Consider the following 13,229-nt stretch of genomic DNA (forward strand, 5'->3'; position numbering starts at 1 on the left):
CACCCCAGATGAGTAGCTGGGGAGGAGCTGCTCCCTCTAAAAGGGGAGCTGACTAGTTGAGGTAGGCAGATAAGTGGGAGACATTGGTCCTTGGCCAACACTGAACCTTATCCCTTGCTACAGTCCCCAAACTGCAATGTTATTGGTTTCCCTGGGGAAACCCTGCCTGTCCAACAAATCTCTCCAGGTCACCATTCAAATGTCCTAGATCGGGGCGGGCAATTATTTTGGGCAGAGGGCCGCTTACTGGCTTGCGAAAACTCATCGAGGGCTGCATGACAGGCAGCCAGGGACAGATAAATATTGATTTTCTACATTTTTTAGGGGCCCTGCGGGCCAGATAGAATGGCCTAGCAGGCCACATCCGGCCCGCAGACCGCATTTTGCCCGCTGCCATCCTAGATGGGGGCTGAGTGACAAATGTAGTGATCTTAAACTATGATTAACATTTACTTTGCCATACATTTAAAACCAGCTGAGAGCTTTAAATGACGATGGCACTGTGGCCCTTTATTTTTGCAGCATAACAGCAACAGCAGCAAGCATAGGTGCCGCAGGAATCCCCCAATCGGGACTCATTACAATGGTCATTGTACTGACCTCTGTTGGCCTTCCAACTGATGAAATCACCCTGATCATTGCAGTAGACTGGGCTTTGTAAGTACTTTTCCATAGTCTGTTTTTAGTTTCTCATGTTCAGAATAGTAACCGCGGCATGTTCTAACTTTACAGAAGTAATGACAGTAGTTAAAAAAAAAAAATAGACATGAATTGAAGGGTTTGTAAAAACAAGCATGGGAGTCAGGACCTCAAGCTCCCAGATTTCTTGGTTCTGCCACCAACTTCTGAAGAAACAACACCCTGTAGAAATCACAGAGCATTTTTAAGGAACTGTTGATTTAGGGGGCTTCCAGTTTTGAGGGCCGAACTTAACATTTTGGGTTTGACTTTCAGAAGTTCCATGGATTTGTAGGTGCTCAGTAGGGGTGTGTGACGTGGGCCCTATTCGATTTGGATTCGGCCTGAATCATGGACAGTAATTCGATTTGTTGATTCAGATCACTGTCACCGATTCGATTCCGCTGAATCCAAATCTGAAGATTCCCTGCTGATTTGGAGAATAAGTGATTTGGACACAGACACAGCTTTAAAAGTTTTTTCTACATACCTCCAGGTACCAGCGCAGCTTGTGAATGCTGTGATGCTGGGGTGGATGGAGTGTCCCACAGGAGCGTGGGGGAGCCCTCCATGTGCTCAGTGGCAAACCCTGAAGGGGACTGGAAGTACTTTCAGTCAGTTTTTCACCAGTCCCATAGGATGCCTCTGCCCACTGTGGGGCAGGGAGGCCTGGGAGAGGGAGATACCTTACTCTCCATCAATGCTGACCTTGTGAAGGAACACCTTGAGAGGCTGGATACCTTCAAGTCAGCTGGCCCTGACAATTTACACCCCAGGGTACTCAAGTCCCTGGCGAGCATCATAGCCCAGCCCCTAGCATGGATCTTCAAGAGCTCCTGGCACTCTGGTGAAGTGCCTGAAGATTGGAAGGAGGCCAATGTGGTGCCTATCTTCAAGAAAGGGAGGAAAGTGGATCCGGCAAACTACAGGCCCATCAGCCTGACCTCTATCCCGGGGAAGGTCTTGAAAAAGTTTATTAAAAAGAGGCCATTCTCAACAGACTCGCCAACGACAACATCCTGAGGGATAGCCAGCACAGGTTTGTTGCGGGAAGGTCTTGCTTGACCAATCTTATTTCCTTTTATGACCAGGTGACCTATCACCTGGACAAGGGAGAGGAGATTGATGTCATATATCTTGACTTCAAAAAAGCCTTCCATCTGGTATCCCATGATCACCTCTTAGCAAAACTGGCTAACTGCAGCCTTGGCCCCACCACGATCTGCTGACTGAGGAATTGGCTCTGTGGTCAGACCCAGAGGGTGGTAGTTGATGGAAGTCAATTGTCGCGGTGCCCTGTGACCAATGGGGTCCCTCAAGGCCCTGTCCTAGGGCCTATACTATTTAACATTTTCATTAACAATGTGGACACTGGAGTCAGAAGCAGACTGGCCAAGTTTGCCAACGACACCAAACTCTGGGGTAAAGCATCCACACCTGAGGACAGGAGGGTGATCCAGGCAGACCTTGACAGGGTCAGCAAATGGGCAGTCGAGAACCTGATGGTGTTTAACAGAGAAAAATGCAAGGTTCTCCACCTTGGGAGGCAAAACCTGCAGCACCCTTATAGGCTCGGCAGTGCTACACTGGTTAGCACTACGGATGAAAGAGACTTGGGGGTCATGATTGACCACAAGATGTACATGAGCCTTCAATGCGATGCTGCAGCTAGTAAAGCGACCAAAACGTTGGCTTGCATCCATAGATGCTTCTCAAGTAAATCCGCGGACGTCATCCTCCCCTTGTACTTGACCTTGGTGAGGCCGCAGCTGGAGTACTGCGTCCAGTTTTGGGCTCCACAATTCAAAAAGGATGTGGGGAAGCGTGAGAGGGTGCAGAAAAGAGCCACATGCATGATCAGAGGTCAGGAAAACAGACCTTATGAAGAGATGGTGAGAGCCATGGGACTCTTCAGCCTGGAAAAGCACAGGCTCAGGAGCAATCTGGTCGCCACCTATAAGTACATCAGAGATATTCATCAGGATCTGGGGGAACGTCTGTTCACCAGAGCGCCCCAAGGGATGACAAGGGTGAATGGTCTCAAACTCCTCCAGGACCGTTTCAGGCTGGACTTAAGGAAGAACTTCTTTACTGTCTGAGTCCCCAGGGTTTGGAATAGCCTGCCATCGGAGGTGGTTCAAGCATGTGCTTTGAACACCTTCAAGAGACATTTGGATGTTTATCTTGCTGGGATCCTATGATCCCTGCTGACTTCCTGCCCCTGGGGCGGGGGGCTGAACTCGATTTTCCGGGGTCCCTTCCAGCCCTAGTGTCTGAATCTATAACTTAACTTCCGGTCCACTTCCGGGCCTGCCGGGGAACACACAGGGGCCCTGCCCCCACACACCCCTGGCTCAGCCATCGGCCACAGGGGGACCCCGGGTGCTCCCCCATACCCAGGAGGCACCAGTCACTGAGCCGGAGGGGCACGGGGGAGCCCCCCTGCTCACTCCCTGGCAGACTCGGAAGTGCACTGGAAATGCTTCTGGTCCAATTTCAGGTCTGCTGCCAAGCGCACCAGGGAGCTCCCCATGCTCCTGTGGGACGCTGCATCTGCCCCAGCACTGCAGTGTTCACAAGCCGCCTGCTACCTAGAGGTATGTAGAAAAAACATTTAAAGCGTGTCTATGTCTGATACTGATACTGACAAGTGCAAGGTGCTGCACCTGGGGGGAAGAACCAGCACCATGCCTACAGGCTGGGGAATGCCCTTCTCGTCAGTGCAGAGGCAGAAAAGGATCTTGGAGTCATCACTGATGCCAAGATGAACATGAGCTGACGGTGTGGGGACGCAGTCAGGAAGGCCAACCGTACCTTGTCATGCATCCACAGATGCATCGTGAGCAGGTCCAAGGAGGTGATCCTCCCCCTCTGTGCGACACTGGTCAGGCTGCAATTGGAGTACTGCGTCCAGTTCTGGGCACCGCACTTCAGGAGGGATGAGGCCAGCATCAAGAGGGTCCAGAGGAGGCCACTCGCATGATCAGGGGGCAGCAGGGCAGGTCCTATCAGGAGAGGCTACGGGACCTGGACCTGTTCAGCCTTCACAAGAGAAGGCTGAGAGGGGATCTAGTGGCCATCTGTAAACTTACCTGGGGGGACCAGAGGGGAATGGGTGAGACCCTGTTCCCCCGAGCACCTCCTGCAGTAACAAGGGACAACGGCTACAAGTTGATTGAGAGTAGGTTCAGGCTAGACATCAGGAGGCGCTACTTCACAGTCAGGGTGGCCAGAATCTGGAACCAACTTCTAAGTGAAGTGCTGGCTCCTACCTTGGGGGTCTTTAAAAGGAGGCTTGATAGCTACCTAGCTGGGGTCATATGAGCTTAAACTTAGTAGGGGTCATATCAGCCCTGTATTCATTCCTGTCCAGGGCAGGGGGTCGGACTAGATGATCTGCTCAGGTCCCCTCTGACCCTACATCTATTAATTTAGATCTGAATCACCAAATCTTTCTGAATCAATTCAGAGGGTTCCAGTTCAATTCAGAGAGATTAAAGGGTCTCCTGATTTGATTATGAGATCTGGCCACCAAATCAGGCCGAATCTCCACTGAATCCAATCAGGGACCGAAGCTTCTCATAGCCCTAGGGCTCAGTATTGATGAAAGTCAGCCAACATGTTTGAAGCTGGGTCCCGCATCTCAGTATCTGATTTTGAAAATATATCACATACACTTCTCTGATATAGGCTTTGATGCAGGTAGTGATGACACAGCTTTGTCTTATCCAGGTATATTTTCCAAGCCCCCCCCGAAAGCATGCCAAATATTCTTCTTCTGAGTGTGGGGAAACAAGCTGAGAAGAAAATTGCCTTGTGTGGAAGGGAGAAAAGTAGTGGACATCGGAAGGGTGCATTTTCCTCTGTGAAACTTGATATGAGCAAGGCACCTGGCACTTCCATTCTCCAGAAATACTTCCGTAAGTCCAGGTCTTCTCCTTGCTATCCTGTGGGCAAAGGCAGAAGATTTTGGAACTGAACTGCAGGCTAAGCAAGTAGTATAAGAACAGGATTCTCTGCAACTTCCACAGGAAGAGACAGCGCATTTTTGATGGCCTCCATCTCAGCAGATGGCAAACCACTCTTCTACAGAAAAGTCACACAGCTAACCTAGTCAGAAAGATAATTAACAAAAAATGGAAGAGGGAAACAGCAATGGAGCTTTATTGAGCACAAAATCAAGATGTCAAATATAAAGCTAGTCAAGACGCTCTGGGACTTGGAAAAGAAATTCTTTAACTGCCTGTACACGGGAATTCCAAGTCTGGATAATACGTGAGACATTGAAATAGTGAAGTTATAGGTGTAATGGTCCACAAATCATGCAAGAGGCACAAAATGTATTTCAACTACATAGATTCATAGAAAACTAGGGTTGGAAGGGACCTCAGGAGATCACATCTAGTCCAACCCCCTGCTCAAAGCAGCACCCTCCCCAACTAGATCATCCCAGCCAAAGCTTTGTCTAGTCACGTCTTAAAAACCTTCAGGGATGGAGCTTCCACAGTCTTTCTGACTAATCTGTTCCCGTACATAACCACTCTTATAATGAGAAAGTTTTCCTTATATCTAACCTAAACTTCCCATGCTGCAACTTGAGCCCATTGCTCCTTGTTCTGTCATCTGCCACCACTGAGATCAGGCCAGCTCCAGCCTCTTTGGAGCCCCCTTCAGGGAGTTAAAGGCTGCTATTAAATCCCCTCTCAGTCTTCTCTTCTACAGACTAAATAAGCCCAGTTCCCTCAGCCTTTCCTCATCAGTCATGTCCCCCAGGCCCTGAATCATTTTTGTTGTCCTCCGCTGGACTCTCTACAATTTGTCCACATCCTTTCTGTAGTGAGGGGGCCCAAAACTGGACGTGATACTCCAGATATGGCCTCACCAATACCAAATGGAAGAGAAGAATCACTTCCCTTGATCTGCTGGCAGTGCTCCTACTAATGCAGCCCAGTATACTGTTAGCCTTCTGTGTAACAAGGGCACACTGTTGGCTCATATTCAGCTTCTTGTCCACTTGCCCACAGCCTATGGGATTGTTCATACATGTCCTTGTCAACTCTCGTGAGATTTCTTTTGGCCCAATCCTCCAATTTGTCTAGGTCTCTCTGAATCCTAGCCTTAAATGTTCTTTCTACATACCTTGAGGTACCAGCATGGCTCATGAATGCTGCAATGCTGGGGCAGATGGAGTGTCCCACAGAAGCATGGGGAGGCCCCTGCATGTTCGGCGGCGAACCTGGAAGTGGATGAGAAGTACTTCTGGTCCACTTCCAGGTCCACCAGAGAGCACGTAGGGCCCCTCCTTGTGCCCCCCCAGCTCAGCGATTGACCGTGGGAGGACCCCGGGTGCCCCCACAGCCCTGGGAGGCACCAGTCACTGAGCTGGGGGAAGGGGCACAGGGGGGCCCCCTGCGTGCTCTTTGGTGGACCCAGAAGTGGACCAGAAGCACTTCCAGGTCTGCTGCCAAGCATGCTGGGGAGCCCCCCACAATTCTGTGGGACACTCCATGGGCCCCAGCATCACAAGCCACCTGCTACTTTGAGGTATGTAGGAAAAACGTTTAAAGCTGTGTCTGTGTCCGAATCACCAAATCTTTCCGAATCTCTCCTAATTGATTCAGAGAGATTAAAGGGTCTCCTGATTCAGTTTGGATTCAGAGATTTGGCCACCGAATCAAATCGGGGACTGAAGCTTTGCACAGCCCTAGCATCTACTACTCCCTCCTGCTTTTTGTCATCTGCAAACCTGCTGAGGGTGCACTCTATGCCATCTTCCCGGTCATTGATGAAGATATTGCACAAAACTGGCCCCTGGTCTGACTGACCCCTGGGGCACTCAACTTGAGACCAGCTGCCAACTAGACAGAGAGCCTTTAATTACCACCCTCTAAGCCCAATGATCCAGACAGTTTTTTTATAAACCTTACAGCCCATTCATCCAACCCATACTCCCTTAGCTTGCTTGCAAGAATGTAGTGGAAGACCATATCAAAAGCCTTGCTAAAGTCAAGGTATAACTAGGGCCTGGGGTTTAAACTGCCATTTTGCATTTTTCCTGAAAATCATTAAATTAACTGTTTTTCACATATATGCTGTTATACGTACATTATGCTGTTAGCCTTCTTGGCAATAAAGGCACACCAACATGGCTGGTCCGAGAAGAGATATTACCCTAAGAATTGGAATAGTTCATTTATAAGCAACAATTCAACTGAGTTGTTAGTAAAAAAATATCATAGAAGGGGCTGCATGAATAAGTTAAAATTACTTATTATGGCCTGATTGGAATGGCTTAAATGGTCAAAAGTGGGAAAAATAATAATTTATATTGAAAAATTGTACTGGCTGTTTCCAGGCATTTAGAATCAAACTTGGACGAGATGTTATGGGTTTTAGTCTATCCCCTTCACAGAAGCAGGATTTGTCATTCTTAAACCAAACTAATCCTAAATGGATGTTTTAAGAAAAGACTGGACAGGCAACTAAGGAGATTCCATAAATTGCTCCAGCAGCTTGTTCCATTGTTCTACTATTCTTAGAAGATTTTCCTGATCTAGAGCTAAATCTGCCTTCTTTGACTGGTTTAAAACAAAATATACAGCCTAATTTGGAAGCAAATAGAATATGCCAATTTTATATATAAAATTCTTGTTACTTCCAAATATGTACATGACAGGCCAGGCTGCCCGTTTAAGGAGAAACAGTCAACCTTGTTAAGCAAGTTCAGCTGAGGGGCATTTGGCTAAAGAAGGAGCACTGCACTAGGACATCAGTGCTCAACCTTCTGGTTTTGTGGACCAGATGAGTGGCACGGGGCTGATCTGTGGGCTGGATTGGATTCTGCCTGCCAGGATTAAACCCATGCCACCTGCCTCAGCTCCATGCTGCCAAATGAGGGCCCCATGCTGCCTCTGCTCAGCCCCGTCCTGCAGAATCAGCCCCACACCACTTCTATCTGGGCCACCTCTGTGGATCAAACTAGCATACTATCTGGGCCATTTCTCTCCCTACAGGTCTGGAAATTTGGCAGCAGGGGAGCTGCAATGCTGCCATCGCTCCCCTGCCACCATATTTTCAGATCCATGGGGATCCCCTGTGGGCAGGATGACATGGCTATATGGGCTGGATCTGACCGGCAGGCCTGGGATCGATTTTGTAGTCTGTGTGTACATGGGATTGTACTTTCCTCTCCAATTGCGGGAATTATTGGCAGGGCAGTGTGCTGTGGAGGGACACAACAGCCCAGCAGCTACCTCCGTCACCTATAGAGTCAGGTCCAGTCAATCAATTACTTAAGTATATACAGATTTATTATTACACCAAAACCATTAAGGGGCAAGGACATAGCTATATATATGGATACACACACACACACAAATACAAATTTACAAAACAATAAACCCTACACACATACATGCACACGCACACACAGTTATCATTTAAAATACAGATGAACAATAGAACAAAGCAGACCAAAGGATATTGATATATTGATTGGGCAACCTTACACCTCTATTCATATACAAACTATTATTTCAAATTATTCCCATAAACTGCAAGGCACAGTTCATAAATATAATCAGCAGTCCTTAGACTACCTGGGTGCCCTCCAGGGCAGGGGCCCCACTCCCAAGGTAACACTACAGGAAAGGAGATGGGGGAAAAGAAAAAGGAGAGGAAGACCCCAAAGACTCCTAAGCTCCCCTGCTTTCACCCAGGAGCGGCCCACGTGGTGTCCCTTTGCAACCCTCGGGGGATCCCTCCCCTGTGGGGACCCTCTCTCCAGGGTAACTTACTACTTCGCAGTCCCGGAGGGTTGCCTCTCGCTCTCCAGGTCAAGCTCTGCTCCCTGCCAGGTCTTCCTGCTGCCTGACTGCTGCTGCTGTCCTGGCTTAGGGCCACATGCACCACTGCATGTAGTGGGTGCTTTGCCCCACTCTTCTCTTTTCTCTGTCCCCAATGCGTTTGCCCCTTGGCAGCTCCTTTTATCAAGAGAAAAAGCAAATCCTAAAAGAGAACCCTAAACAATGGCACTGACTTTTAGAACTGCCAATAATGAAGCAGGAAACACAAAATGTTCTGATGCACTCCTGTTGTATGATGGTAAAATGCTTTCCCTTCCAGCAATGATCGGTGGATGCTGAGCAGCTACTACACAGCCCTTTTTAATATCAGCAGGCCCATACAACTTGTACATAAGAGCAAATTTGCACATACAGAACCCGCATAAAGCAAAGGAAACCTGTATACTGAAGTGCAAAAAGAGCAGCCGGGGTGCAATCTTGTCAAATTTATTTGCTGTAAGTCTTAGCGCACCCAGGAAGTTCCAGAGAACTGGAAAAGAAGTTAACACTTGCAGATGCGTATCTAGAACGACCCATGTAACAGGTCTGTTAGCCTGACACCAGTCCTAGGCAAAATTATTAGGCAAGGTCTTTGGTTCTTTGGATTGAGAACCAAAAGGCTAGGAGTATAATACAAATCAAAATGTTTACAGAAAATGGATGTTCTCAAACTAACTTGCCACCCTTTTTTCCTTCTCTGAGAACGCAAAATTTGGTCAATCAAGTTAATAGGTTTTTGAGTTGCTTGATTTAGTACCACAAGATGCCGTAATAAATTAAAATCATAAAAGATCTATAGGATACAAACAAAATATATTACAAAATGAGTAAGTGACAGGTCACAAAATGATAATAATAAACAGGAAATTTGTGCTGAGCAGCTGTCTCTTGAGGGGCCCAATAGGATTTGGTTCTTAACCCTATACTGTTTAACATTTTTATCAATGACCTGAAAGAAAAAAAAGTCACGATTAAAATTTTCCAGGACTTCTGGTACTACTGTATCTGATCTGAGAAGACTACTTGTGATACCCACCTCAATCCAAAACTGCCTTTACCCAACAAGGGGCAACGATTTTTTGTGATACCTTTTATTAGATAAACTGTATACTTGACAGAGCTGTTGGACAAGCTTCTGGACATCAATGACCTTCCTCAGGTCTGTGGCCAGTGACGATGCACAGGGGGTGCACGTGCACCCCCGAGAGCACCGGTGCACTCCCTGACTGGCTGTGCTCCTCACTTAGGCAATGGGCAGGGGTGGCAGGTGGGAGTGCCGGTGCCACCCCTACAAGCGCCAGCCAGGGAGTGGAGTGCCATTGTGTTCCCAGAAGCAGCCGCAGCCACTCCCAGAAGCCGCAGCAATCAGCCATCTTGCGAATGACCACAGGGGAACCCCACCCCCCAGTCAGTGAGATTGGCCACGGGGGGAACCCCTCCCAGTCGCTGGGGGGACACATGCCCCCCCTGCCTAGGTGACACTAGTCACCCATGTCTGTGACAGATCTGGTCAGTCCTCCAGCCCTTCCATGCTATGTCACTCCTCCCACCCAACAGCTGTACTGACCACTCTGCCACATGGGCAGAACTCTACTCCCCACCCTCCTCCCCCTTTTTTGTTTTGTTTTGTTTGTTGCCAAAAATGTATTACCATTCAGAGAGACAAGACTACAGCCTACGTGTGAACAGGATGCCTTTTGCAAGCTTAGCCCCAAGATTAAGGTACAACTACAATTCCCTTAATGATTACACTTTTAAACACAAAATCAAGGTAGTTACAATTCCCTTAATTATCACTATCCATTCAGAAAAGAGGCAAGTGACAAATATACAGCCTGATCTTTGATTATCACACCTCAAACGCACAAAACCAAATACTTACTCAAATGCCCATCTAGCTAATAATACAGCATAATAGAGTTTCTCACCAGTTGAGGTGTGGGGAGGTGGCGCACGGACTGGCAGTTCCTCTGCTTTCCTCTTCAGGCAATGCCCTCTGCTTAGAGAGAGCTTGTTCTAATATTCTAATAATCGTTCTTTGACTAGTTCTAGTCAAATGTCTTTGTATCACTGAAATCTCTAAAATGAAACTGAACAAGTTCTCTTATGGACCTAGAAGATATCAAGTAGTTTGAATTGATGATCTTGTGAAGGTTATTTCTACCTTCTTCCCTTCAACCTCATGGAGTACTTCTCTACAGTGTCCTGTTTTCCCTTCGCCTTATTTAGAGTCTTCATCAACAAGACCGCTTTGTTCTCACCACTTCTAAGAAACTTAACACTTATATCCATGGGCAGATCTAGAACTTGATCCTGGGGCCCTGGGCTGTATTATTCTGTTTAAGATTAAAGCAAAAACAAATATAGCTTCTTTCAATGAAGTTGAACACAATCTGCAGGGTTTCATTACCAGGAGCAGCTAACAGACAGCAGAATTGCAGAATGAAGGATAGCTTGATTGGCGGAACATCAAGACCATCAGAAAGAAGAGAGGGTTGTTAACACCTGTGGAATGAAGAGTTTATGAAGGATCAGGTAGATTATAATGAACAATGAAGTCAGCTGATTCACTCAGCACTGCCTAACCAGAGATGCTGCTGCCACTATCAGGCAGTTGTTTTTAAACTTTGGGTATACAGGCAGTCCTCAGACTTACGACGCAATTGGTTCCTGAAAACCACATCTTAAGTCAAAACGACGTAACTTGGAACCAATTTTCCCATAGGAACAATGTTATAAATGGAGAATTGGTTCCTTTACGACACTCGATACAGCTGAGTCCAGCTGGTAAGTCTGTTGTTGTGGGGAGAAGGGGCATGGGGGGGCAGATCAACACCCCCACAGTGAGGGAGGGGCTGGGGGGGTGCAGGTTGGGGGTGAGGTGACTCCTGCCGCTGCGTGCCACCGGTTTGGGAGGCATGGGGGAGCGTGTGCCACTGGATCTGTACGGCACAGGCGGGGCCAGGGCTGCACTCCAGGTGGGCGGTGGAAGGCACTGGGAGCAGGGGCTATGCCCTCCCAGTGCTCACCCAGCCTGGGTGGGGCAGGCTCAAGATGGAGCCGCTGTGCTGCCTCAAGATAGGTGGCGCGCAGCAGCAGGAGTCATCCCAGCCCCCCCACATGTCCCAGACAAGCCACAACTTTGTCCTGCCCCCCACCTCAGATGGGTGAGGCACAGCAGTGGCAGGGCATGGGCTGGGGGCATGTGGTCCTGGATTGGGGCAAGGTGGGCAGGGTGGAGGCCGCACCAGGCTGCACTCCTGGTGGGCAGCAAGGGTTATGGGGGGAGCTACGGTGAATTTTAGGGTGGCTACAGCCCCTCCCATAACCCCTGCTCTTCCGCCCACCTCACCCTGATCCAGGGGCACCCTCCCCATGCCCTGCCACTGCTCACCCAGCGGGAGGGCGGGGGGTGCGTGACAAAGCCGCAGCTCATCTGGGAGGCTGAGGTGGCTCTTCCTGCTGCACGCCACTTGTCTAGAGGCAGTGCAGCGGCTCCATCCAGCACCCACCCCACTCTAGCTGGGCAAGTGGCAGGAGGGCATAGCCCCCACTCCCAGCACCTTCTGCCACTTACCTGGAGCACAGCACAGCACAGCACCAGCCCCACCTGCCCTGCACAGATTGGGGGCACCCCCCCATGCCCCCCCAGACTGGCAGCACACAGCAGCAGGAGCTGCCCCACATCCTCCCCACACCCTCCTTGCCCCAGCTGGGCAGTGCTTGTCCCAGCCCCAGTACCTCCCTCACTGTGGGGGCGTTGATCTTCCCATCCATGCCCCTTCCCTCCCCCCTCCCCTTCCACCACAACGAACTTACCACCTGGAGGCAACTGTTGAGTATTGTGAAGTTGAAACCCGCATCGGAACCTTGAAACAGGATGTAAATGATAAAGGTCGTAAGTATTATTCATCATAACTTGAAAAGTCGCAAGTCGAGGTCTGCCTGTAGCAGAATTAAATGGGGTGCACCAGTGCACCTCCCTTGGATCTACCCCTGCAAACATCTTTTATAAAGCTATATTCAGTACGTTTGGCTGTGCTAATTATTACTATCAGCTAAAGCTATGATCTAGCATAGTAGGATAATTTAATTTAAGGTCTTTCTTTTATAATGTGTTTTTCTCAGGGCTCGTGCTCTACGTAGCCTGATGTGGCTCAGTTAGATGTACGAATTGCTTTCTTTCCTTTGCTGACCAAGTTAGTTATCACTCAGAAACAGCCTTTTGGAGCATTCTTGGCATCCTTGTTCAATACTGGCGACAAGCAATTATACATTTCCTCGGAACCATATTCAGTCAACAAGATCACACTATCTACACAAGTCAGTTCTTCCCATGAGAACAAAAAACATTAAGTTATTACAGCTGTTACTTCTAAGTAGTAGTAAGATGTTTCAAAAAGCAGTTGTTTGCACCTGATGGCCAGATCCACACGAGCATGGACATTTGGTTCCCCAGGGACAAGAAGCAGCGGCACACCTCATGCTGCTGCTAGTTGTCCCTGGGGAACGTCTGTGTCACGCGCCTCCTGGTGCATGGCGAGTTACCCCTGGTGGGGTAAAGGAGGCTGGGGCCAGCACTGGGCTGGCCCCAGAAGCCTTACCTGGGGTCCTGTGGGCCTCCTGGGGCTGCAGTAGCAGGGGCCCTGCCACTTGGAGCCTGGCTGGCAGCTGGAGCATGGCTCCAGCTGGCCAGGCTCTGCTTTT

General features: G+C 48.9%; 1 protein-coding gene across 1 annotated transcript in view; it reads left to right on the forward strand.

The window, feature by feature from the left end:
• The window catches only part of LOC109294782 (excitatory amino acid transporter 5-like), an 88,924-nt gene that overhangs the window by 68,126 nt on the left and 7,569 nt on the right, over window positions 1-13,229 (forward strand). Inside the window, exon 9 of the mRNA XM_019513244.1 lies at window positions 523-657. Coding sequence (XP_019368789.1) covers window positions 523-657 — 135 coding nt within the window. The remainder of the gene's footprint in view (window positions 1-522; window positions 658-13,229) is intronic.

The sequence above is a fragment of the Gavialis gangeticus genome, unplaced genomic scaffold (assembly GCF_001723915.1).
Source record: "Gavialis gangeticus isolate Ggan-Ray unplaced genomic scaffold, GavGan_comp1, whole genome shotgun sequence".
Classification (NCBI taxonomy): Eukaryota; Metazoa; Chordata; order Crocodylia; family Gavialidae; genus Gavialis; species Gavialis gangeticus.